The sequence below is a fragment of the Dendropsophus ebraccatus genome, chromosome 1 (assembly GCF_027789765.1).
Source record: "Dendropsophus ebraccatus isolate aDenEbr1 chromosome 1, aDenEbr1.pat, whole genome shotgun sequence".
Lineage (NCBI taxonomy): Eukaryota > Metazoa > Chordata > Amphibia > Anura > Hylidae > Dendropsophus > Dendropsophus ebraccatus.
The window spans coordinates 166,965,046-166,992,456 of NC_091454.1; the positions used below are offsets into that span (position 1 = coordinate 166,965,046).

General features: G+C 41.5%; 1 protein-coding gene across 1 annotated transcript in view; it reads right to left on the reverse strand.

Annotated features, from left to right (window-relative positions):
* The window catches only part of IQGAP1 (IQ motif containing GTPase activating protein 1), a 120,338-nt gene that overhangs the window by 83,137 nt on the left and 9,790 nt on the right, over positions 1 to 27,411 (reverse strand). The window contains exon 2 of the mRNA XM_069983838.1: positions 14,995 to 15,094. Coding sequence (XP_069839939.1) covers positions 14,995 to 15,094 — 100 coding nt within the window. The remainder of the gene's footprint in view (positions 1 to 14,994; positions 15,095 to 27,411) is intronic.

Genomic DNA, 27,411 nt, shown 5'->3' on the forward strand with positions numbered 1-27,411 from the left:
TGGGGATGATAAAAGGGGGGGGGGGCAAGTTACACTGAAAATCTTGCCGTTCTGTATGGACTTTCCCTTATATATATTATATACACTGTATAGTCAGAATGCTATATACACAGCATATAGACCGAACGCTATAGACACTATATATACAGAATGCTATAGACACTATAATTTGCAGAAAACTGAAGAGGTATAACACAAGAAAGGAAGTAACAACCAGGAACCCAAAACCTCTTAGGTAAGACTAAAATACATTTTGTTCCAAACCCCTTACATACTATACATTCAGTCCAACCTCTCCTTCATTCCTATGCCAGGTCTGTCATCACTTCAAAACAATGGTGACGGCCATTATTCCACTCACTGCAGGTGGTTATGTTCTATAGAATAAAGTCTATGGAGTCCACCTCTAAAAGGAGACTGCAGCAAGCCAGGCAGAGAAGTACATGCTTATCCTGGGTCTAGAGATCAATGGGGTCTCTATACCAAGACCCAATTAATCAAAACTTTTGACATTTACCTGACATATCAGAAGTTTTTCTAAATGACAGTGAGACTTGTTCACATGAACTGAGTAGTGCATCCATTATGTGCCAAAATCTATGACAATGATCTTTAATGGGAATTTGTGCCATAGAGCGCTTTGGAAATCTGCATGCAGAAGATAAAAGCTAATGGCCAGTCAATTGTTGCCATGTATTCACACAGATTTCTGCTGTGGACTCTTCTGACAGAAAAATCCATGCTCTAGACCTGCCCTAAGTCAGTTACTGGCAAGCGCACAGATCATGTACATTGGGATGATGCAGTGACTGTTCTTTCTACAATAAATGGCTAGAATAATTTTATCACTAACAGTTGCAATGTGTAACAATACAGCACACAGAAGACGTACAGCCAGAGAGCCGCCACTCTAAGGTTTCTACATAGGGGTGTCTAAGGTGACATGTACATGCTAGACACTCAGCTGCTTTCATTCTTCTGAGCAGTCACAAAAATCTATATGTGTGTGTTGGGTCTGCTATGTCTGTGCTAGATTTCTTACATGTTTTCAAGGGTTAGCTGTAAACCAGATGGGGTCACATCCTTACCAAAAAGCACTGACGTCAGGCTGTTGCATCATAAACTGATTGACACATCACAGGTCAGACTGGAGATGTATGGGAGGGCTGTAGAATGCACAGTATACTCCCATAGATCAATAACTAAACATAGAGGAGGATGGCGATGATGTAAAATATGAGCACTCATTCCGGCATTACCTTAGTGTTTGAGTTACCAGTTGCATGCCTATAATAATCATTGCCGTCCTAACGTCTGGGTTCCTAAAGCTTTTAACTAATAAAATAAGGACAGTATTCAGCTGTGTACATAAAACCTTCCGGCTCAGTCACTGTAGTGCTGGAAAGGGTAAAGTGTGCAGTGAGGCCGCCGACCGGATCATATGAACCAGCACATATGAATCATTGCTGAGCCGTCTCTGGCTAATGCAAATAATTAGGGGCCGAGCTGTGAACCTGACCTTCTGTGCACAGAGCGCTCACTGGAAAATACGGGAAGGCTTTCATTTTCAAAAGAAAGTGATGACCTTTCGTTAAGTTCATTTACAGGACATGAAAAAACTCTTCCTGGTATAATATCCTCATTATACAAGACATCACCTTCAAAGCAGTCCCCTCCAACCCCTTCTCTATTATGTTACTTGCTGATCCAAAGAGTCATTGTTACTGGCAGTCAGAAGGTGCATTCTATCAAGCTCAAGCACACACTTTACACAACACAGTCAACATGGTTCTAAAAGAGGATCTGTTACTTGTATTTAGATATGAGCGCACCTTCAGTGAACCTGTCCGAACCTCAACTTTCAGCCATTGATTAATGGATAATAGATACATCTTTTCCAGGCTGCGTTACTCAACTACTGAAGGTTTTGGTTCGTCCAAATTTACTTGCTTATTGTTGGTTAATCTCTACTTGTATTCTCCATGAAGTCACAATTCTGCAGCATCCTTTCTTAGAACTCCACGTTGTGTCTTACCTGCAAGAAAATTTTCCATAAATTGACAATTGGGTGTCACCAATGCCTCTTGTAAAAGAAGTGTGTCCGGATACAGTCTGACATTGGTCAGCAGAACAAAGGAGGAGGGTAGGGAATCAGCTCTGTTACTCCTGAAATAATTAATAAATAATTTGACAACCAGGTGTTACCAATCCCTTGTCGAAAGAGCATTTCCGTATAGTGTCCACACTGACTGGGAAATGTCAGAGTGGTGAGACAACTGGTAACACTTACATAGATTTATAGAGTTCTAAAAAAAAAAAAAAAATTATGCCTCAGCAGTGTAATATCCTGGGGAAGCTTTCCCCCGGAGGTGCATGGTAAAACTGCTATGGGTAAATTATTATTTCTTGACTGTTTTCTTTTAAAGGGATTGTCCAGGCTTTGAAATCATGGCCGCTTTCTTCCAGAAACAGCATGGGTGGAGTCCACCTTGGGTTGAGGTTTGCAGCTCCATTCCATTTAAGTGAATAGAGCTGAATTGTAATACCACACACAACCTGAGGACAGGGGTGGTGCTGTTTCTGCAAGAGAGTAGCTGTGTTTTTTATGATCCTGGATAACCTCTTATATTTTACTGTTACGTAGCTCATATTTTATTTTTTCCTTACTGTACTTAGTTTTTGTTTTTGGAAACCACAATAAAGAAAACACCTGATTAAAAAATGTCCTGGAGACGTTTTTGTAGACAAGTACACAGAGCACACGGGTCCACATTAAGCTGTCAATCCTAAAACATAATTTACTCAGCAATTGACATTTAACTGTATCAGCCTGAATCATCTCCTCCAAACTCATTGCTTTCAATTAGAGCCAAATTAAATCATTAAATTCTATTCCAACTAATATATATTTAGGACAGGATTAAATGGTATATGTAGATGTAATCTAATAAAAAAAAAAAAAAACTGTGCAGTTCGCAAAATATGAATTCTTTGGGAAACAAGTAACCTAATTCCTTCCTATCTTACATTTACTAGACAATATTCTCACAGGCCATACACCATAGACACCATACACCTTTAGGCTATGTTCACACAAAATATGTTTTGCATAAATTTATACAAAACGTACGTTGTATTTGAATGAATGGAATCCCGGCAGGAGCATATACACATAATATAAGCTCCACTCGGCCACACGAAAAACTGACATGTCAGTTTTCTGCGGCCACTATTCATTGAATAGCGGCCACACAGACATGTCAGTTCACAAAATGGAGTGAGACTCCTGCTGAGGAGCAGGAAACTATGGGAATTTGCAATGTATTTAAACCACTGCACTAATACTACTATTTATTGTCTCCATAGCATGTATGCAAGAAGACATGGAGAGGGTAAATATGAAGAGATGGGCTTGCTAACTATGGGTTCTTATTGTGTTAGGGACAGCCCCCATGGCACTTAATCCTCATTTAACACATTAACAACAAGACATATCGTGGAGTTGGAATGTTGATAAATCTATATCTAGAAAAAAAAGTATATCTAGAATCCCGATAAGAAACTGTAGCTAGTCAGTGGCTTATATGAAGCCCATTTTAGTTGCTAAGAGGCCGGCTTTAAACTGGAATGTTTTAGCATGATTTTGAAAGAATACTGTGTGTCTCCAGACACAGCTCAGAAGCCTTGGTTCTAATCTACATTGTGTGTTTTTCCATTGAGTATTGGAAAAGGAACTCAGGGCAAGCACTTCTCCTTGCAGAAAACTAAAGTCTCACTGATCCTTGGAGACCGCAGCTGAAGAACACAAATGAGACTGAACTTTTATGACTCCCATATCGAGGCAGTTCTTTCCACAAGAGCAATCCTTTCTAATCAGCCAGCAGATAGGTTATCTAACGCAAATATGCCTAAATAGGACCTTTATCTCAGGGGAAGTGTTTGGGCTGGAGCTGATCCAAGAATGTTATGGTAAGATCTAAAATAAAAAATGTATGTATGCTGACTAACCAAAACTAAAAACGGGATTCTGTTAGGGTAGCTTCACATGTACAGGACTGCAGTAGATTTCATGGTAAGAATTCCGCAACGAAATGCACTGCAATTCTGTGTCCAGTCATTTTTTATGGGTTTACTTACTTGCAGCAGATTTTTTATTACTTTACATTGAACTCAGCCAATCAGTGGCTGCGGAGGGACGCCAGGGAGCCGGGAGCCACAGAACCAGGCTGGGGCACAGATGGGTAATGTATTAACCGGGCAGCGGTGGGGTAAGGGGAGCGGGGTTTACATACTTGCAGCGGAATATGAAATCCGCTGCGAGTATGTCAAGCCATACAGAATGAAAAAAACGAGAATTGCAGCAGAGTTTGCTGCGGTACTGCGCTGCGATTCGGTAAAGCCACCTTTACTTAACTTAAAGGGTTAGTCCACTAAAGACAATCCAATTTTGTCTAAAGTGTCCGTGGCCATCAAGATCCCCAGCTGCAGAGATTACTACAGTCTGGGCTAGCTGCCATATGGTTTAACAGAAGCCATGATGCCAGTGTGAACAGAGCACATCTAAACTTCTCTTTCCAAACAGAAATAATCACAATACTGAGATAAGGGGGGATCTGAGGGAGGGCAAACACATTACATACTGGATGAATTAAATAGATCTCCATTTTAGCTGACCAACATCTGTAAGTTACTCCCAGTCTCCACATACACATGAATGCTCAGCACCACTAAAAGAGAAGGAATAAGCCACTGCCAGATAGCTCTGACAGCAGCTTATCTTTCCGAGACTGATGGGGTTTAGTTGAACTCAAATACGTCTGACTCTTATGGAACATCAACATTTAGTGTATTTTTTGGGTGTGAGGAAACTTAATAACCCAGAGGAAACCCAGAAAAACATGAAGGAACATACAGTACAAACGCTATGCAGATACTGTTCTTGTTCAGATTCAATGCGGTTGCATTGGTAACTGCATCACATCAGTTTAAATTAGTAAGCAATTGGAAAGTTTTATTAGAGAATTAGAAACTGCATTGCAACGGCAGCGCAACCAGATTGTGTGTTTTCACCCTAAGAAATTTACCAAAACAAGGCGTTTTAAGGGTGCATTCACACGTACAGGATCTGCAGCAGATTTGATGGCGCAGATTTGAAGCTGCAGATTCAAAGCAAATCAATTCTGGGCCATCAAATCTGCTGCGGATCCTGTATGTGTGAACGCACCCTAAAAGGAATGATTTTGCCATGACCCAACCAAATGGTCAGCAGAGAAATTATTCTTCAATCTAATGCGAACTACACTTCTATATAAAGTCAATAAAATAATTTTATTTTTTATATCCTGTTACTGTAAAAGTCCTAATCTTTGGCAAGAATCAAGGCGGAGCTCAGGAGTTTTATTTAGTTTAGATTTTAAAAACGTTGTCATGTCAGCCTATTGTATGTAGCTGGGAGGAGCTAATCTAAGAGTCATCGGCACTTGCTCAATCCTGTGGTTCCCATACTTGTTTGGTACCGTATGTGATCAGATACAGGCTGAGTAGAGAAGGTGGAGACTAAAACAACATCTATTAAAGGGGAAGTGTTACTTCCTAAGTGTTCATCAGGAAACTACCAGCTGCAAGAAAGACTTATTTATTGTCATACCAGTAGAAACAGTCAATAAACTGTTGACTGTTGTTAAAGGGGTAAAGCAAAAAAGTTTGTTTTTTTCCAAGTCAATTGGTACCAGAAAATTATATAGATTTGTAAATTACTTCTATTAAAAAATCTCCAGTCTTCCAGAACTTATCAGCTGCTGTGTGTCCTGCAGGAAGTGGTGTTTTCTCTCCAGTGCTCTCTGCTGCCACCTCTGTCCCTGACAGAGCAGTGGAGGTTATCTATGGGGATTGCTACAGCTCTGAAATTTTTACCCCTTAAGGCTATGTTCACACAACGTGATGTTCAAAAACGGCCATGATTAATACACAACCTATGTGCAGTGCAGTTAGAGGGAATCCCAGCCGAAGTGTATACACATAATATACATTGCGGCAGGCAACGCTAGCAGCGCCGCAAAAAACTGACACGCCAGTTTTCTGTGGCAGCTATTCATTGTATAGCGGCCGCAGAGAACCTGTTAGTTCACACAATGGAGCGAGCGGCTCCGGCCACATGCTCCACCTTGTGCAGCGGGGAATTCATTAGTAGTGGAGATCATCTGGCAGGTACTGCATTGTGTCCAGCACTTTACCAGACAAAATAGTTTTGTTGGAATTCGCAGCACAGACTTTTTTTGCTTTAGGCCATGTTTACATGTAGTAGAACACTGGGCGTTCTGTGATCCAGCCGTGAATCTGCTAGGAGAATGACAAGAGGAATCTGCTGCATGGACTCCGCTCGTTAATTCCACCTCTTACTCAGTGTGCAAGGGCCCTTACAGTCAATAGGTCCATTTGGCATCATGGGTAAAGAATAATAGTTACATAGGGCATCATAGGACAGTACAATACCTGGCAGCACTCTTTCTATACAGGTATAAATTGTTAACATGAAGTGGTACTGGATGGATGTTACACTGACAGATTTATTTCTAATGAATAAGGTTGGGTTCACACTGCATTTTACCAATCCGTTTTTTTCATTCATTTTATGCAAAAACGGATGCATTTGTGTACATCCATTTTGATCCGTTCGTCCATTAACTTCTATTATTTAAAAAAAGAAAAACACAATCAAAACGCATCAGGGATTCCCAGGTGGATGGACGTCCCGCTCAGCTCTACCGCAGCACACTGATTGGCTGAGCGGAATGTTAAGCCGGGAACCCCCAAAGCAAGCCGGACCGCGGAGCAGGTAATGTATATTCTCTGTCCGGTGGGGGGGGGGGTTAACGGTATGAATTCCCAGACATTATAGGGCAGGAATTTGCAGCGAGAAATCTGCTGTGGATCAGCTCTGTTCGTTTGCAGCCTTATTGTAGTTCAGGTTCATTAAGGCCCTTTTGGGTGTGTCTTTATTTGAAAAGTCAATTGAGTTAAGTATAAAAGTATAAAACAGCCACAAATTAATGACATCAACATTAATTTGATGCAAACAGCGGCCATTACTTAAAGAGTCACTGTCGTATTTTTTTTTTTGCAGAAATCAATAGTCCAGGCGATTTTAAGAAACTTTGTAATTGGGTTTATTAGCCAAATCTGCCATTATCTGCATGTAAAAAGCCTTTTCCCAGGTCCCCCCCTCCTTCCTCTTTTTCATCCACTCTGAAAAATCTGAAAATTGTGACTTGTTGCAGGAGACGTACCCTGTCTGCTCTAGGGAGAGGGGAGGGGGGAGGAGGAAGGAGGGAGTTAGCCGGCAGCAGAAAGCAGATAACAGAGGATTACAGGCATGGAGCTGGGTGACAGCTGTAATCTGAGCTCAGACAGGTCACTGGTGATGGTCAGAACAGATAACGGGTGAGGGATTTGTAGATTAACTCTTTGTTGTCCTGTTTTGGTCTTTTCTTTAGCTCTCTCCATAGGAGAACAATGAAGACAGGGGGGAGAGCTTCAAACTGCTTTTTCATGATAAAAATGCATTTTTCGGATAATAAACCCAATTACAAAGTTTCTTAAAATCGCCTGGACTATTGATTTCTGCAAAAAAAAAATTCACGACAGTGACACTTTAATGCATTGTGTCTGCTGTTTTTGTAGACTTTATTGGAAATCATTGAAGGCTGAACACAACAGTCGTTATTTTAAGTTAAAATGGCGGTCATTATTTTACTAAAACGGTGTGTACCATACACAAAGAAGCACTGACTATATGAGGCTTAAAACATAACTTTTAATAACTCGTTAAAATGTAGCACTAAATGTGACCAATAAAACTAATGTGACAACAAATGTGACAACTAACTCCCATGCAGGTAAAAGGGTGATGGATACTGGGACCTGTATAAGATGGAAAATGGGGGAGGGGAAGGTGCACACTGCACTAAATGTAGATGACCTATCCCTGCCTTTTGGGGTGATCACCTCCTTAACAGGGTGGCCCCAACCACGATGACGGTCCCTACCCTCAAATAAGTGCATGGGAGAAAACAATAAACACCAGGTGTCACTCCAAATATCCCAACACAAAATAAAGAAAATTCACCGGACAAATTACGCTCGTAATCCAAGGCACCACCGTATATGTATTTTAGGCCTGCAAATGTTTTCCTTTGAGATACTGTAACAAACTGTAATAGCTGGAAGTTGAGCGGATCTCCTTGACACTAACAGAAAGGTTTTGAGGGATGTGGCTTGTTGAGGGTCCTTGGGAACTGAATTTAAGAAACACTGTCTAGAAAACGTGTTAAATTCCTATGTCCTATACTCTTAAGTGGTGACAGGAACTCATTTAATATATATTTTATACTTCCGTGGGAGAGACGTTTGTTTACACAGCAGTCAGTCATGAGAAATGTACAGTAGCCCCTCTATCCCTCCTTCTTTCCTCTACTTCTTACCATTCTTTCCTTTATTGCAGTGTACGATCAGTATCTGCAAAATGGTGCAGAAAGGTCACGGTTAAAGCAAGAATAGTAGCAAGAAAACCTTAAATGCTTCTTATTGGGTAAATCACTAAGGGTCTTTTTAGACACACAGATTTCTCAGCCATGGGGGGCGCAAATGAGCTCCAGTCAGCACCAATCATTCTGGAGGAGGCAGCGGCCTGAAGTTACAGCAGCAGCCGGAGTACCGGAAGCTAGAAGCCAGATCACAAGTATACATTACTACTTGTGATCCGGAAACACACAGGTATGGTGCACACAGGTATGGTGGCACACCTGCTTTTATTTTAGAGGGCCGGTTAAACCTTGTTCCCCTGTGGTCAGTGATTTGCTGAGCTGCAACTTGGTCCCTTGGGTTGTTATCACGGTGGTCCGGAGTGGAGTAGTGACCCACCCGGATTATTGGCACTACCACCAACTGGAAGGGAAAATGTCCCAAGGATGTGGTGTATACTGTGTTAATGCGGGGCGAAGAATCACAGAGTCTCTTTACCATAAATAAAATCTTGTTTACTTGCAGCAGAACATACAGCTTTGCATTGACAGTACGTTAGACTTGGTAAGACACTTGACAGTGTAGAATCCAGATCTGTGATAAAAGTGGTACAGTTGTGCTGAGTGAGTTGCATGTTGAGAGATACAAAGAATCAGAGGAGCAGAGAGGAGGATGTCGTGAGAGTCCCAACCCAAATAGTACTTTGCTCTGCCGAGATGTTGGAGGAAGAGGTAGAAATAGAAGAATACTTGAAAGAGAATACTTGTGCCCGTGCGTCGACTCTTGTCAGAATGAACCACCTATTGCCCTACCAGTGTCGGGGGACCAGTCCTAGAGGGTGACACAAGCCCCAGACCTTGTTACCTGGGATGGGCAGAATGCTGAGGGTTCCCTGCTGACAACCGCGCTGCAAGATAGAGAAAAGTTGCTAAAGCCTAGGAACTCTATCTGGATCAGTTCCTAGCTTTCTGCTGTAGTGGATACTGTCTTGCACTGGGACTCTCCTAGTCCACGGCGTGGGTTAAGATAATCTCTGACTTGTCCTCTCCTGTGAAGGGCTTAGCACTGCAGAGTGTTGTGCAGAGTGACTTGAAGGGAAACTTAAGTGGGCCTTGTCTTGCTTCCTCACCTACAACCTGACTAAGACTGACTCTTAAAGCTGGGGACCTGGCAAAGGGCCAGGGCCCAATTGAACCACTGTAGGGAGCGTTCTAGCTTGCGCCCTACCCCTACAAATTCCAACATCAAAAGACCACACACTTCCTCCTACCCACGTGGTTTCCTATCTACAGCTCCTGTAAGGTGCGCTGTAAATTGGGTGAAGAGTGCGTATAGAAGAAGTAAAGAAGATGGTGATAGGATAGAAGAAGATGATCTCATTGGTTCACAGATCCATGTGACATATAAGCAAACAATAACCCTTTCCATACTTCAGCTGTGCAGCAACTAAGTACATATACCTACAATAGCGACATCTTGTGGCAAAACGTTATCACTACTACATCACCAATTACACACAATAAGTACAGGCTTTTGCAAAGGGTGTAACCAATAGCAACACCCATGGTGGGACACCACAAGTCCACATACTATACTGTCCTTACATAGGAGAGCAGACCTGTCCACATACTCTACTGTCCAGGAATTAAACCTCTGAGCATAGCTTATTTTTTATTCTTTGACAATAACAGGCTGTAAGTAATTTTATAAGTAATTGAGACCACCCATTTATCTATAGCAGATATACACTAACTGAAAATATGTAATGAAAAAAAGGATATTTCTGCTTTCAGTGTCTATATTTAACTCATTACTATGACATAATGAGGAGTCTTTTAGCATTGATTTGCATACTTACTGTACTGAAACCACCTTCCTTGTTACTTTACTTGCTCTTTCTTTAATAACAGCATAGATTCAGTAAGTGTCTTACAACACATTTCATCTCTTCCACCTGAAGCATGCACCGGTATTGATTCACTTGATAGTACAGCGTCCATTTTTATTAGAAGTGAAGTTGTCAGTAGTTTCAAGTCGCCTGAAAGTCGCAGCATGAAAAAGGTATAGGCTCCCTTATAGCAAACAATAAGTTATATTCTCAAACTGTGCACTGTGGTTCATCTGCAGTTTAGGCAGCATGAAACTGCTCTAAAGAATCAACACTTTCAGGCTGCCTGAACCGTAAGTCCTCAGGGCTGTCCCTAATGGGTCCTCCTCACCTCACCGGCCTTGATTCTTAGGACGTGGGCGATTATCTGCCCAATCAGGCACAATGGGGCAGATTTCACCCCGTGCAAAAAAGACTAAAGACAACGATTAGCCAAGGAACTGATCTCCTTCAGCAGGTTTATAAATCATCGGCAGATGAAAAAGCCACTGGCCCCAGCTCTGTGCCATCTGTTCCAGAGACATCCCAGAAGTGCTAGCAGCGGCTGCAGGGATCGCAGGGCAGGGAGAAGCCGGAAAGAAGCTGTGGAGCGTAGAGAGGTAAAGTACTGTTTTATTACTTTCTATAAATGCAGCAAGGGCTGCAAGGACATCGCTAACTATATATATATATATATATATATATATATATATATATATATATATATATATGTGACAGATGCCCTGAGAAGGACAAAACTATGAGTGGGTCTCATTGGTAATGCTGCACAGGAATCTTTAAATGGAAATCTATGAGTGGCCCATAAAATACTTAACACACAAGATGTTCTAGTAGTGCAGACTGTGCCATTTTTCTTAGTGCCGCATCTTCTCCCATGTTTTCTGCAGGACTTACACCTGTAGTGGCTGCATGCTCGATGATCTGTTAAGCTATTTGCTTTATAAAACCACACTGTCCACCAGCTTAGTCTCCAAGCAACAAATAGCAGAAACATTCAGGGACCAGCAGCAGCTGTAGGAGGTGAGTCACATCCTGTCAGTGTCACTGACACAGCAGCACTAAACCTAGACTTCCGTTGACTTTGCCTTACCAGCCCTCTCATAAGAGACTAGAAGTAGCAGACGACTTTACACCTTAACACCAATAGTAAAATTGTTGCACATGTGACAGTACATATCAACCAAATCGTAGTATAACAGCACTCTATAATAGGTCTGGGTAGGCCACAGTAGGTGTAACAGGAAGCACGCTGGAATGTCCGCAATCCCCAGTATAGACAATGTGCACTCACAATATGAAGTCATCTAGCATCCAAAGTAGGTGTCCACAGAGATTTGCAGTGTTTTAACCATCTTGTGATCTTTATAAAAGTACAAGATAGTTGAAACTTTGCTGATCTATTATTGCACAATATGCAATAAACTGCTACTTGGACGCCTAACTTGGATGCTGCAGGACTTCGAGGATTAGTGTCTATAGAACCTACCTCATTATATGGTACACGGGTGCTGAGCCTACTTGAGTTATTATAAAAGCAAGAGGGAATGCCACTAATCTGAGAGAAGACCTTCTGTGCAGTCATGTTCTTCTTGGGTGATGGCTGATCTACTGTACCATGCAGCGATAAGAGCCTGGAACATGTAGAGAACCATATGCGTATACTAACCCCTATAGTAGAAACAATATTGGCCATATCTAGTTTTACTATAAAACACATAGGGGGACATCTATTAAAAGGCAAAAATGCCTTTTTTCAGCGCAGATCGGCCCAATCGGCTCTGAGCTGGCGCAGATTTCAGATTATTCGCACGGACGGGTTCCGTGCATACGGATTTATGTAGTTGCAATGCGCCTCTATATAAATTTACTGAACTCCGGAGCTGCGGGGACATTTGTAAGCCCGACGTAAAAAACGCCAGACTTTATAAATGTCCCCCATAATATTCAGACCTTTAGTCTTGTGCATGGAGCTTGTACAGAAGTACGCTCTGTATGGCGCCATGTCATGGGGATATTCTCCCCCCCCCCCCACTAATAATACATCTAAGGCATAGCCCTATAATGATTCAGATGGAGCATGCTGTACTTTAACAGAAAGTGACAACCTGAAAAAAACAGGACAATATGATCTATATTTACAGACGGTTATTTCTTAATGGGAAATAAAATTATGATGAAGTTATATGCTATTTTCGTATTTTCTGTCTTCTCTTTTAATAGGAGAAATGGGAATTTTACATGGAATATATGATCTTCTACCCAGGGGGGTTTACAAATGGTTTCAATTAATAATCATTACCAGGCATATGATGCATAGCCGTCGCTGTGTGAGATACAATGCTCTGTTTGCTGGGACTGGGTATAGGCATTTCCTTCTTTCCCTTAGGGAAGGATAAAGAGCCATGTGTAAAAAGGGCTCCCTGTAGAAGGAATAATGCCCCATGAAGAAACATTAATAGATGTACTGATCTCCTGATGACTCTTGTCTTGCAAAAGCCACAGTATTATACTGATTAACTATCCACATGACCGAATCTCACTTCATCACATGGTGTATCTTCCCTTTTCATGTGTCATCACAAACAGGCCACTGCAAGGACTATGTATCATCATATTTGCACTATGGTGAGAGGGTGAGACTGGAAAACATTAGGATAGCCCTACATGCTGGTCATACACTAGTCAGGCATAGCAATGTCTAAAGTGCTATCTGCAGCTGTCACTATCAAAGAGAGAAAACCATTGTGACTGGTAATACTAGTCTGGAATCACACTAGCATTTTTTTCAACCAAACATAGGAATGAGGAACATGAAGGAATACTTATACTTCCTGCTGGATCCACTGGCTTTGGCTAAAAAAAAAAAAAAAAGAAACTGCACCTCAAACTGGAGGAACAACTTCATGTGTGTTTCCAGCCTTAAAGTGAGCATGCTATGAGAGGTCATCGGGGAAAGCAGACCTCTACATTCCACATGTACTCCCAGCTGAGCAATAATACCGAAGACACGCCAGCCTCACAATGATATAACATCCAGGACAAGAATGACAAACATCTGTTAACCTTGCCCCTTCTTTATTAAATCTCAGTCCCTGTAGAATTCAATACACATGTTATTCTGGAGCCAAGCTAAAAGTCAGCAATTACTATCTACTGGAAAAGGAAGAAGGATCAATGCAAAGGTTAAAAAAAAAAGGAGAAGAGAGTGAACCTATGGATTGATATCGCAGTGATGTCACCACATGATATATATCGGTTATGTGACGTAATGGGTAGATTTATCAGAGCATTACAGCAGTTTTTTGGGGAAGCCCCCCTGTCACTTTCTCCAATACCTCAGATAAGTCCTGTTTATGTTGGGAAGAAAGGAAGTCCCAATTTCCTCACATTTTTTTTTACTTTTTTATGAGGGCGAGTTCCAGCTTGGCACTATTTATGACTTACCTGTTAGGGAATACACAATATAATACTCTACACAGATATTTTTTCTATTGGTATGGTTACTTTACGGTATTACTATTTAGTCAATCCACTCTGTTTAATGACCTTTCGGCAAGTTTTAGACAAGCTTATTATAAAAACATTCCCAGCTTAGCCAATTCCTGGCTACAGTGATGACCTGACCTGGCATTTCTATGTGATAGGCACTGCAAAGTGGAGATCAACAGGGACTTGGGCACTGTCACAGCAGCAGTGGTGAGCCTCCCTAATTTTATCCACCAGAAAAGACATTTAAAGGGAACCTGTCATCATTTTTATTCTGCCAGAACCATAAGTCCACAGGGGTTCTGCTTGCCTCACCAGCTTTGCTTGACAGATCTTTTCCTATACTCAAACAGGCAGCTATCTATCATATCGAATACTGTATATTTAATCAAGGCTTATGGGGGGAAGAAACAGTCTAACAGTCTGACCCAATGACTCCTGGTTTAGGCAGCATGAAAGTAATGACAAGTTCATTTTAAAGAAGGAAGCTTGTATGTGCAGAAACTACAGATATTCTTCTTGTCTTGCCTGCAGAGATCAGAAAGTTCACAACTAGAGATGAGCGAACCGGGTTCAGGTTTGAGTCAATCCGAACCCGAACGTTCGGTATTTGATTAGCGGTGGCTGCTGAACTTTGATAAAGCTCTAAGGTTGTCTGGAAAACATGGATACAGCCAATGACTATATCCATGTTTTCCACATAGCCTTAGGGCTTTATCCAAGTTCAGCAGCCACCGCTAATCAAATGCCGAAAGTTCGGGTTCAGATGGACTCGAGCATGCTCCAGGTTCGCTCATCTCTATTCACAACATTTTATAAAGCTTTTTTCTGCTGTATCATAGCTGATATTTTTTAAAACCTCTGCGGCTATCCCATTCATCTAAATGGGATCTGCAGAAATCAATATGCTTGCTGTATGGAACAGATTCCTAGACAGAGTGGGTTTGGTTAAAGTTGTGCTTTAGGGAATCACTTTACACGTTTATTAATGATGAACCTATGCTATAAAACGATGTAATATACGTAATTGGAGAGGAAGCAACGTCCCATCATCTGCATTTTTCACAGCATGAAACATTGATCTCAAACAAGAATATTACCTCTTTGCTTCCTCCAAGTGACACAAATATTCATAGGCCACATTCTGACGCCTCCTTTCGTCCATCTCTTCTGCTGTAAGTCTTTCATCGTCCAGCACAGCTGTAGAAAGAAAAAACAGATTACCTTTTCGACGAATGAAATACATAAAAACTGCAAACACAAAGCAGAGGTAATTGTGCATAGAACTATATTCTACTTCAGTTCCTGCATTACAACCAAAGCTGCAATCCGACCACACACTTACATAAAAAACTCCAGCCATCTCCAGGAGATCGGTAGGAGATCGGATGCCGCTAGGAGAATGTATGAGGAATAAATAGGCTTTGGAGAAAGCTAATATATATGAAAAGGTCTGAATTATGGATATGATGGATATATCATGAATTGTGATCTGTGTCCCCGCCCACTATACCAAGGATTGGTTAATGATTTTAAATGTTTGTAATCGGTGATTGGTTACTTTGTACATAAATATGGTGTTAGCACTTAATAACATTATACTTGAGAAAGGCTCAGGATGTGAGGAGCCGAAACGTCGTTATTTTTTCTGTGTATGCATATGGCTAAATAAAGAAACTTTTTTCATTCACGAAGGACGCTGTCTTCCCAACTGCTTTTTTCTGGACTTTGTAATGTATGTTATGTCTGTGAATCGCCCCCTTCCCCGTGTCCCACTGCCCCCACCCGTGTACCCGGAAGTGTTGGTGCATTATACATTACCTGATCCGTGTCGAGGGCCGTCCGCCATTTTGTGCCAAACGTCATCTTCGGACGGACGGCCGAATCCCTGCCACCCGTCCCCCCTCCGCCGCGTCACAACTGTGCTCAGCCGCGATTGGCTGAGCACAGTTATGCTCAGCCAATCGCGGCTGAGCATCGGATGACACTGCAGAGGGTGGCCGGCATTCGGAACAGACGAAGCTGTACGCTGGCCGGCCGAAGACAATGTCACCGAATGAAGATCGGAGACTGGTGTCGGCATGTGACAGGTGAGTATAGCGCACCACACTTCCGGGTACACAGGTGGGGGTGGTGGGACACGGGGAAGGGGGCCATTCACAGACATAACATACATTACAAAGTTGTATAACTTTGTAATGTGTGTTATTCTGTAAATAATTTTTTAGCGCCGCACTACCCCTTTAAGATCAGTCAGTAGCACAACTAAAATTCGTAGCATAGCCCTAGCCTTATGGCCACAAGTCCTGGCCTGACCATAAGTCTCAGGACCTGGAGAAAAGCTCCCTTAATACTGAATTAGATCTTACATTTATACGTCTCTTTCCTGCAGACACTGCCTTTACTATGCCTTAAGAACATGCAGTAAAACTACAGCTAAACTGGGCCAAAGGCAAAAAGAACAGTATAACAAGTGATAATATAATTTGTTTTATTGGTAGCCTATGAGAGTCATGCGGTGCCTAGTCCAATAGGTCTTATCAGGATCTGTATGAGCAGCGTCTGCCTAGTCTGTGCATTACATAGTGACTTCATTCTGTTTTGCACAGAGTGATAAATAAAAGATGAAGGTTTTTGTGTCAATTTCTCAGTCTCCTTGAGAAACAACACATATACAGGAAACAGAATGATCGCTTCCTCTCCTGTATCTACAACACACTTCAGTGTATCTTAGAATCCCCATGACACATAGGTTGGAGTGGCTGCACTTCCGTCAAAACCTCTGCATTCAGACGGTCACATGTATGTATGTATAAGGCTCATATCACACTACCTCAGATGTATACAGGGGGCTCTGTGTCACAATCTAATGACTGACAATGGTCACAGTCAAATGCTCCGCATTACATGAGGCGACTGAGCTTTCACTTGATTCTGAGAAATTTACTTTATTTGGCTTTGGCCTAGACAGCGTGAAAAATGAACAAAGGGCTGAGTCTTCCCGGGTACTTTTGTTAGTGTCATTGCATCATACCTACGAGGTGTGGCACAATGTGACCACAAGCAGATTAACCTGAAAGGGTTGGCAGGCTTCATGTATTATCACTATATGTCGGGCACATTGTATCCTAGACAGGTGTGCTCCATTGAGTGAGCAAAGAATATAATCAAGTGGTCTCCTATACAACACTGCATGCACCTTCTAAAGTACCAGTACAGTACAAAGCCTGCCCAGTGTTTAAAGGAGTCTGCTTTGGCCTCTCAAGAAATAACACCAAACGCATAATCCGGTTCTCTTTTCTTCAGCAGCTGGGATAACCTACAGTAAGAAAAACCCAGACTATCCTTAGATTGTGCACACGGTCCATTGAATAACACAAAGTTATACAACATTGTAATGTGTGTTATTTATGTGAATGGCCCCCTTCCCCATGTTTCCACTCCCCCCCCCCCCCGACGCCTGACCCAGAAGTGTAATACCGCATACTGCATACTCACATAATCACTGTCGACCCCTTCTGTCTCTGACGCCAAGGAGTTATCCAATGCTACAAAAACGTGGCCACTTTTTCTCAGAGACAACACGACTCTTGTCTCCAGTTCAGGTGCAGTTTGCAATTAAGCTTAATTCACTTCAATGGAACGGAGCAGCAAAATCCCGCCCAAGCTGGAGACAAGAGTGGGGCTGTCTCTGGAAGAAAGTGGCCATGTTTTTGTAGTGCTGGAAAAACCCTTAAGGGTGCCTTCACACGTACCATATCGCTGCGTTTTTATCGCTGTGTTTTTAACGTGCGCGTTTTGATTTTCACATGATTTTCATTTTCATGTGAAAATCAAAACTAGCATGTAAAAAAAAATAATAAATATCGCACTAAAAACGCAGCGTTAAAAACGCAGCGATACGGTACGTGTGAAGCTACCCTAAAGGAGGCCGGCTTGACTGCTCCAGTCCTCCCTCATGCCGGCCGCCCTCCAGCGCTCAGTCATCAGCTGCTCTGCCGCGATTGGCTGAGCATAACAGAAGCTGTCTGGGGCTACAGCCAATCAAAAGGCTGCCGATGCACATGTTTGGCTGTATCCCAAGATGTCTTCTGTTATGCTCAGCCAATCGCGGCTGGAGGGGGGGCTGGAGCAGTCAGACTGGCCTCCTGAAGAGTGAAGTAATCGTCCCAAAATGGCAGCCGGGATGGAAGGAGTCGATAGTGATTATGTGAGTATGCAGTATTACACTTCCGGGTCAAGCATCAGAGGTGGAAACATGGGGAAGGGGGCCATTCACATAAATAACACGCATTACAAGGTTGTATAACTTTGCAATGTGTGTTATTTAGTAAAAAGTTTTTCACCACACTACCCATTTAAGTCTATGGGACAGTATTGTGTTACATACTCAGAGTGTAAGCACAGAACGCTCAGTCACATGCTTATCAGCGCTCATTACAGTAATCGGTGGGAGTCTGAACACCCACACCCTGGATGATCAAAACTTTTGCGGTGTCTCTATTACATCAGGGTAAAGGAATCCAACAGCATCCAAGCAGTGTGAGGTGATCCTTAAAGTTTATTACATATCCAAAAGCATGTTGTGCAATAGACATTGAAGATAACCTTGTACTACTCAGATGCTATTGGATTCCTCTACCTTGGTGTGTTACATTGTCCTTTTCAGGAATGTGGGCTTTCTGGCGTCTATCCCAACCTCTACCTGGCCTTACATGAACTGCTACTACTTCTTCTACTACTTTCTTTGGAATGTCTCTGTTACATGTCAAACAGGTACACTTTAAGGTATTTTAGAATATTCAGGTACTTTACTAGGAGTTTCCAGACTCCAGATGTTTAAAGATTAAGTGTATAGAAAATGAGAATATGGGTCCAATATGACCAAATACAGGGGGAGATTTATCAAACATGGTGTTAAGTAAAACTGGCTCAGTTGCCCCTAGCAACCAATCAGATTCCACCTTTCATTCCTCAGAGACTCTTTGGAAAATGAGAGGTGGAATCTGATTGGTTGCTAGGGACAACTTTACACCATGTTTGATAAATCTCCCCCATTGAGTACTAAGGGGGAGAACTAATTTGTCTGAAGACACAAGTGTATAAACCTATCAAATCAAAAAGTTACGGGATCTTCTCAACATGAACTTGTATAGAAAGTGATTCCCACAGAGCGACTGTGTTCAAAGGGCTGCACACCATTTCAGTAATCCTAGAAGGTTCTGTAGAGAACGTATTCAAATCATTGTATAAAAACTCTAACATCACATCATATCTGGTATGCATATATACAGGACATTGCAACACTCTTTATTAGAAGTCAATCCTATGTAGAGTTATCCATAGCATGGTCTGTGAGTAAATTACATCTATAAGTTCTCTCCAGGGCCCAGCATCTGGATATCAGCTCTCCTGTGTGTAGTAGTTTATGTTGTACCAATATAGCAATATAATACAGCTCAGACAAGTTTTTTCAATAAACTGATAACAATTGTTCAGTAATCTTTAGCGTTCAAGTTTCTGTAATCTGATCAGTAGCAGCCATGCCAGCACTGCTTGCTTTTCCTCAAGTACACCTGTAGGTAAGGACAAGTCCTAGTTCACACTGCGTCATCACTGAGCAGTCCGCTCTGCACCCGGACATCACAGAATGTGTTGGTATAAATACAAGTTACTAGCAAGAACGCCACAGGTGCAGCAATGCAGCCAAGATGTTCAGGAGACACAAAGAAAGTGTTCTCTCTAATAACAAGGTGACCTATTCATCTTACACTAACATTAACTGATGATTAGGTTAGTTAAAAAAGGCTACAATGTATGTATTGTAATGTGTATGGAAAATGAAAGGGGGCTACAAATAAAATAGAACCTCTCTCGGTTTTGCCTACGTATTGTGGGGAAGATTTATCAAACATGGTGTAAAGTGAAACTGGCTCAGTTGCCCCTAGCAACCAATCAGATTTCACCTTTCATTCCTCACAGGATTTTTGGAAAATGAAAGGTGGAATCTGATTGGTTGCTAGGGCAACTGAGCCAGCTTCACTTAACTATTCAAATGCAGCTGTCAAAGCTGACAGCTGCATTTGAATAGTGACTGTGCCCGCTCTCCCTGGTGTCTAGTGGGTGCGATCGCAGAGGGGAGATCCGTTGTACCGAGCCGGCCGGGGCTCAGTGTCGGAATGACACTGATCCCGACTCCGCTATCTATTTAGGTGGTCTGCAGCAGACCATTATAACAGAGCACAGCTCTGATAGATTGGTGCTCTGTTATATACACAGCATTGATCTCAATGGGACATCAGTGCTGTGAATATAGAAGTCCCCCAGGGGGCTTCTAATTACTGTTAATAAATAACCCCCCCCCCCCTAATAAAAGTCCAAATCACCCCCCTTTTCCCATTTTATAAATAAAACTAAATAAACAAGCAAACATACATACATACATGTTTGGTATCGCTGCGTGCATAATCGCCTGAAATATTAATTTATTTAATTCATGATCCCTCATGGTAAACGGCGTAAGCGCAAAAAAAAAAAAAAATCACAAAGTGCAAAATTGCACATTTTTGGTCGCATCAAATCCAGAAAAATTGTTAATAAAAAAAGCAATCAAAAAGTTGCATATGCGCAATCAAGGTACCGATAGAAAGTACCGATCATGGCGCAAAAAAATGACACCTCACACTACCCCATAGACAAAAGGATAAAAGCGCTATAAGCCTGGGAATAGAGCGATTTTAAGGAACGTTTATTTTCTGTAAAAGATTTAATTTTTTTCCGAGCCATCAATTAATATAAAAGTTATACATGTTACATATTGTTTTAATCGTAACGACTTGAGGAACATATATAACATGTCAGTTTTTCCATAGGACACACTGCGTAAAAATTAAACCCCCACAAAGAAAAAGAGCTGCGTTTGTTTGTTTTTTCAATTCTACTGCACATCATTTTTTTCTGGTTTCAGAGCATATTTTATGCAAAAAAAAAAATCAGCCTGTCATTGCAAAATACAATTAATGAAGCAAAAAAATAACAGCTCATGTGGGTCCGTAGGTGTAAAAATGCAACTGCTATGGCCTTTTATACACAAAAACGAAGATTAGTCCGGTCCTTAAGGGGTTAATGAGATTATGAACATATGTTTGGATCTTTGTGTCTTACTATTTGTCCCTCAAGAAGGATGTATACCCCAATATGTCATAAGACAATTGGTCTCTCACTGTCTCTCTCTCTGAACAAGTTCTTCATCATTCTTATAAGCAACAAAATACAGGTTTATCTGCTTTATGCTGCCGGTGCTGGCAGCTCTTGGCAGAGACAGTTGTTGGCAGAAGCAGCACTGAGCGGAAGTCTTTCTTATGTATATTGCTACCTTTATTCTGACATACATGTAACCAGAAAAGCCAATGCATTTTAGTGAACCTTAGTGATTTCTTAACAGTTTTGTTGTAGTGTAGAGAGCTGCGGCATGTGACCCGATATAGCCAATACAGCATTTCTGTCTACATGGAGAACCGCAAAGTGGTTCAGTTCTCAGACAAAGCTCTGCCATGTCACTCCTAGGGGGGACTCCTAGTCTCTCTGCAGGACACTTTCTATAAAGGCCCTATTATACGGGGTGATTATCGTGCAAAATCCTACCAACACAATTGATAGCTGTCAATCATCATTAGATGTAATAAGGTTAAGCAAGCGCACAGCAAGCATGAAATAATTAGATTGGCATTGATGCAGCATGTAAAAAAAACTTTGTTGTTCTTTCGCTGATAATTCCCCAATCCGTTCGTGTAATAAGAAATCTTTCAGTCACTCGGGGGCGGGGATCTTGTGCAAACAATTACTGTCCATATGACGACAGCAAAAAAGATCATGAGTAATAGTGTCTTAAGCATAAAGTGCTAACCTCCTTTAGCAAGGGGACAGAAGTGCTCAGCTAAGCGCTTCTCCCAGCTCATTCTAGCAATAAATGGGGGTCTAAATACCCTGACTATGACAGGGTGACAGTTACTCTGTTCACATTTGCATTTGCTCTGTTCACATTGCCAAGCAAAACAATGATGGAAACCCAACCACACTGTAGTCAATAGGGCCCATTGGTGTCTGTCATGTGACAAGCTGGCACTGCCATGGTTTTTTTTGTTATTCTATGATGCAGCAGAACGGAAGTAGTAATGCAGACCAGAACAGCGCCTTAGGAGTAGTATAGTTAGAGGAGGCAACTTAATTTGATCAGGAACTTAACTAATGACTCATTAGGTATAAATCCACACAGAATATAAGCAGAGCTTTGTCTTCAGAACAAATACTACATGGGTGTAGCCTAATGATACCTATTACACAATTCACTCATTTTCCAATTGGCAGGTAACCTGAGGATTGGTGGAGGAGGATTGTGATTTTCATTTTCTCTAATGGCTACAGAAACTGCCTGACATCCTCCCTGGGATTCTACCTAGTGGAGGAGTCAGGGGCCCCACAGGCTGTGAATTGTTTACCTAGATGCTAAATACGATGTCAGCCAACATGACACATACAGAACCTGCATGATCAGTAAGAAGTACCTTCTATTCTGTGTACTGTTCTAAATCTTTATATATCTGCTTCTTGACACTTCCGGAAAATGTTCATGTTTGGTTGGGGTTAACATACATAAATGCTACCTGTATCTCTCCTTTTTCCTGCCAACTCACAGGCCTGCAGGTGTGATAATAAAATGCCATGCAGGAACATGTCTGTAACACTGCTGTCTTTTATTAACCGACACACCAAACATTTCAGAACGTGCCAGGCTCCGAGCGAGAATGAAATGGTGCGTTCAAGCGGCATTATCACGCTCAATAAAACTGCAAAGCATCATGGGACATTAATTTGTATGAATTTGCATGGATCACATGAGAAAAATCTACATTCAGATTATTCTAGTCTCCTTAATATAGAACACAAGACCAATTTGTTTCCTATACAAGTAGCCAACCACTGCAGCTTTTAATGGGGTACTCCGGTGAAAATCTTCTTCTTTCAAATCAACTGGTTTCAGAAAGTTATATAGATTTGTAATTTACTTCTATTTAAAAATGTCCAGTCTTCCAGTACTTATCAGCTGCAGGAAATGGTATATTCTTCCCAGTCTGATACAGTGCTCTCTGCTGCCACCTCTGTCCATGTCAGGAACTGTGCAGAGCTAGAGATGTTTTCTATGGGGATTTACTACTGCTCTGGACAGTTCCTGTCTCGGACAGAGGTGGCAGCAGAGAGCACTGTGTCAGACTGGAAAAAATACACCACTTCCTGCAGGACATACAGCAGCTGATAAGTACTGAAAGACTGGAGAATTTTAAACAGAAGTAAATTACAAATCTATATAACTTTCTAAAACCAGTTGATTTGAAAGAAAAAGATTTTCGCCGGAGTACCCCTTTAAGTACAAAGCTAAAATAGGTAAAAGTTAGATTGTATACTTCTGGATTTCTAGGTCGAGATCAACTGCACAGGTAGTTCCATTCAATAGAGAAGAGCCAGAAGTTTCAGTATGGCCCTTCCATTCTGGCCTCCCTGCAGTTGAACCCCCAAAAATTAGGAAGTGATAACATATTCACTTCCTATAATGGAAACAACCATTTACACCATTTCAATTCCCCCAGTAAACTTTTGCCAAGGATTCACACCGATACCTTTTGCACAATAGTCTTTTTTCACTCAATTGCTATAGATTAAATATTTTTCATGGGATAACCCACTTAAACTTTAGAGGTCAGGGCAAACAGAGCGGCTTGCTTGCACACGGCTTATCACGACGGCTGCACATTCCAAGGAAGGGGAGTACCGATCCAAGTAAATCTTACATGTGCCGCACAATCCAGTGATCAATCCTCCTTCGCTCCATATACATTGCTGTGAAAGCTCCTGCATAGCACTTTCTGATTTACTGTTCACAGGATGTTCTGGGAAAGCTGCAGTGATACTTATCATGAATATTTTTAACATGCTTTTGTGAGGACAGCCAGGACCGCCCCTCTTTACGAAAACACGTATAATATATGAGCAGGACAAGAAGTCACAGCTAGGTCTTGCTACAATGCATTGACGGGTGGGTGACTAGGGAAAATGATGTCATGCGTAGTACTGGGAGAGGCTGGAAAAGAGTTGCCAAGATCCCTGCATTTTCTGGTGAACTCCCCAGCCTGGAGCAATTTCTTCCATTCACAGTCCTACTTAACACAAGTAGTCAGACAAGATAGCCAGGAGTGTGTAGCAACTGCAGAGGATCCACATCCCTTAGCTATTATATAGTAAAAGGAGGTTTCTACATTCTTCCTGTGCTACAAATAGCTGAATTTGGCACTGAAGAAAGATGACTTATAAGTAACTCTAATGGGAATGGTTAGCTGAAACGCAGTATGCGCACAACGAAGCCCAACCTAGGGGAATGCAATGACCAAAGAGGATTCTGTGCTGGACACTGTATTCATCACCACTTTGCCCCTTTTCAGACACTGTATATTTTAAGAGCTCTGCAGACCGGACCACACCCTCATTGCTTCATGCCTCGTTTCGTGGAAGCTACACATAGCAATTACCATTAGGCCTCTCCCCAAGCTATATTACTAGCAGAAGATTAACACGCCTATATCCAACAAAGGATACTGGGCGGAAATGAACAAAAGTGGAAGATCCCAAACCTGAATGAATAGGGAGTAGTAGAGATGAGCGAACCCTGAGCATGCTCAGGTTTATCCAAACCAAAGTATAACGCAAGCTGGATGCAGCCCTAAGGCTCCGTGCACACAGAGCAAAGATGGTGGAATTCCGCTAGCCTCCCTGTCATAATGACAGTCTATGGGAGGCTCGTGCGCCTCCTCTCTCCGCACTGAAGAATTAACATGTTCATTCTTCAGAGCGAAGAGAGGAGGCGCGCAGGAGTAGGTTGAGAAACGTCTGGAATTTCAAAGATCAAGTACTGGATACTGACATAGAAAGAGTGGAAAAAAGCATCAGTATATGTTCATGGTTTGACGGACCATGGTTTAATAATCTATAAAACTATGTAAACTCATAAAGCTTACTTTACATTCATTTCCATGTTAGAATTTTATGGGGACTTTGATGCAATTTTTTGATGTGGGCCTGCCACGAGATATGTAGCCTCTTCTGACACAAGGGGAGCCTGCCCAATGACGTCCAACCTGGTGACTGTACATTGTGGGGGAGTAGAAAGGATATGGCATGTCACATACATTTTAACAAGCTCATAGAAGTAAACATGACCTTACATAGCTGCCCAGTCATCCATGCAATTTAACAGCAAAAACATGCAAGTCTAGTCTGAAAGGATGATATGCCATTAAAATAGATATGTGGGATGCTTACAGGGCAGGAATGCTAATGCGTGTAACTGCTGAGCTACAAAAGCATCCTTCTCTACCACTGACAACAGCACAACCGCTTTACAAACCTTGGAGAAGTAGTTCCATACTTTTATGTGTCATGATAGATATACACATACAGGGTGGATTTGTTTTAAATCAAACTGATTTAAATCACGATTTAAATCACGATTTAAATCACTAGTCCGGAAGGCTTGATTTAAATCAGTGATTTAAATCAAAGTTTCTACCTAAACTAGTTCTTGCTACTTTAACATGCAAGTAGATGAAGATTTTTAGAATCACTTTTTATATTACTTTTTTCTCCCCAGTTTAATGGGTTAATCATTCATATTTGGACACCACTGTTCTGTTGTACTTAGGAAGGAGAAAAATAATCCTGAACTTAATAACAATTTAAATGGATTTATTCAACTGAAACAATAACAACATTACAGCATACGTTATTTGCTTAAACAAACATCCATGTTAACTAATTTGGCTAAACAAAAAAAAAAAAAAAATAGTCCAAACAATCAGAAACATATTGTCTAACTTCTTGGACTTGGTACTGAAGGGGATGATTCTGTATTCATAGGTTTGTAGAACAATAGGATTAAGGTCTTTTTCTCAACTCTGTTCATGTTGTAACATTTGAGAACATATACAGCCTTTATTCTACTGAGTTAAACAACTCAGCTTTATCTCATGATGGAAGAACCTTTGGATGGTAAAATATTTTCCTCAAAAAGCAGTTTATTGAAAAAAATCCGATTTAAATCAAAAAAATCCGATTTAAATCAAAAAAATCCGATTTTTTTGATTTTTTTAAAAAAATCATTGATTTTTATCCACCCTGTACACATATAATACACTACATTTCAGCATGACCATCTGCACTTTGGAGTTCTACAAAGAAACTGTATATGCTCTGAAATTAATTAAAAGTAGTGATGAGCAAATTTGCCAAACGTTTGGGTTCAGCCGAGCCCGAGCATGCGGCATCTGACTCCCGTGGATAGAGTTGATTGCAGCCCTAGGGCTAAAAGGAAAACATATGGCTGCATCCAACTTCTCCCGCCGCCAGGAGCCAAATGTTGTACGCTCAGGTTCGGCAAGTTCACTCATTACTAATAAACAGACAAGGTTTGGTCCATTGACTTCAATGAACGTAGCAAGGGTGCACCATGGTATATATGTCAGCATACTATTCTGCCAGTATGCCAATGTACCCCCTGAATGTAGGCTAGTAAGTGTACGTGAAAAAAGCCTAAAGCTAGTTTCAAACCACACTTTTTACAGTCTCCTTCTGCGTCCATATTATGCCCACATATTCCAGTCTGACTACAGGTTTAATGAACTGAACTGAAGCATCACACATCACTATCATGCTGGGATTTCCATCTGGAGAAGTTATGCCCTATCCGCAGTATCCACAGGATAGGACATAGGAGATCGTGGGGGAGGAGGGGGGGGTCCAGCTGCTCTGTAGAGAACGAATAGATCGGGGGCACGCATGTTCTATTCAATAGGGATTTTGGGGCCTCCATTCTTGAGATTGTGCAGGGCCCCAGCGATTGGACCCCTGCAATCTTTTTGTTATACCTTATCTGGATACTGTGTATAGGACATTAATTCTCGAGCTGGGAATTCTTTAAGGTGCAGTTTCAGATTTTGGAAGCTGGCAAACCTACGACATGATGATGTCATGCCATTTCTTGCAAAAAAAAAAAAATGTATGTCATTGATCGCATCTTTTAGGTCGACCATAAAATGATTGCTAATTGTTAAAGGTTTGCTAAATATTTGCTAAATAGATACACCGTTTGTTCTTTTGCTGGTATAAGAAGTTAACGATCATAGTGACGATCTTAACTAACGACTATGGCTCTGTGTATTATGGTGAACGATTTCAGGTCATTCACAAAAGCTCTCGTTTGCAATTGTTTATTGTTAAGGGTTATATTAAAAAAAAAAAAAAAAAAAAAAAAAAAAAACGCTTCGTCTAATAAGACCCTAACTGTACTGTTTTCCATTCAAGGCAAGCAGTGGTGCATGTGTCTGCCATGTGTTTGGCTGTCTGACACAACGGACATATGATGATCACAAGTGTCTGGTCATGGCGCTTTCTTGTCTGACATCATTGTTTTA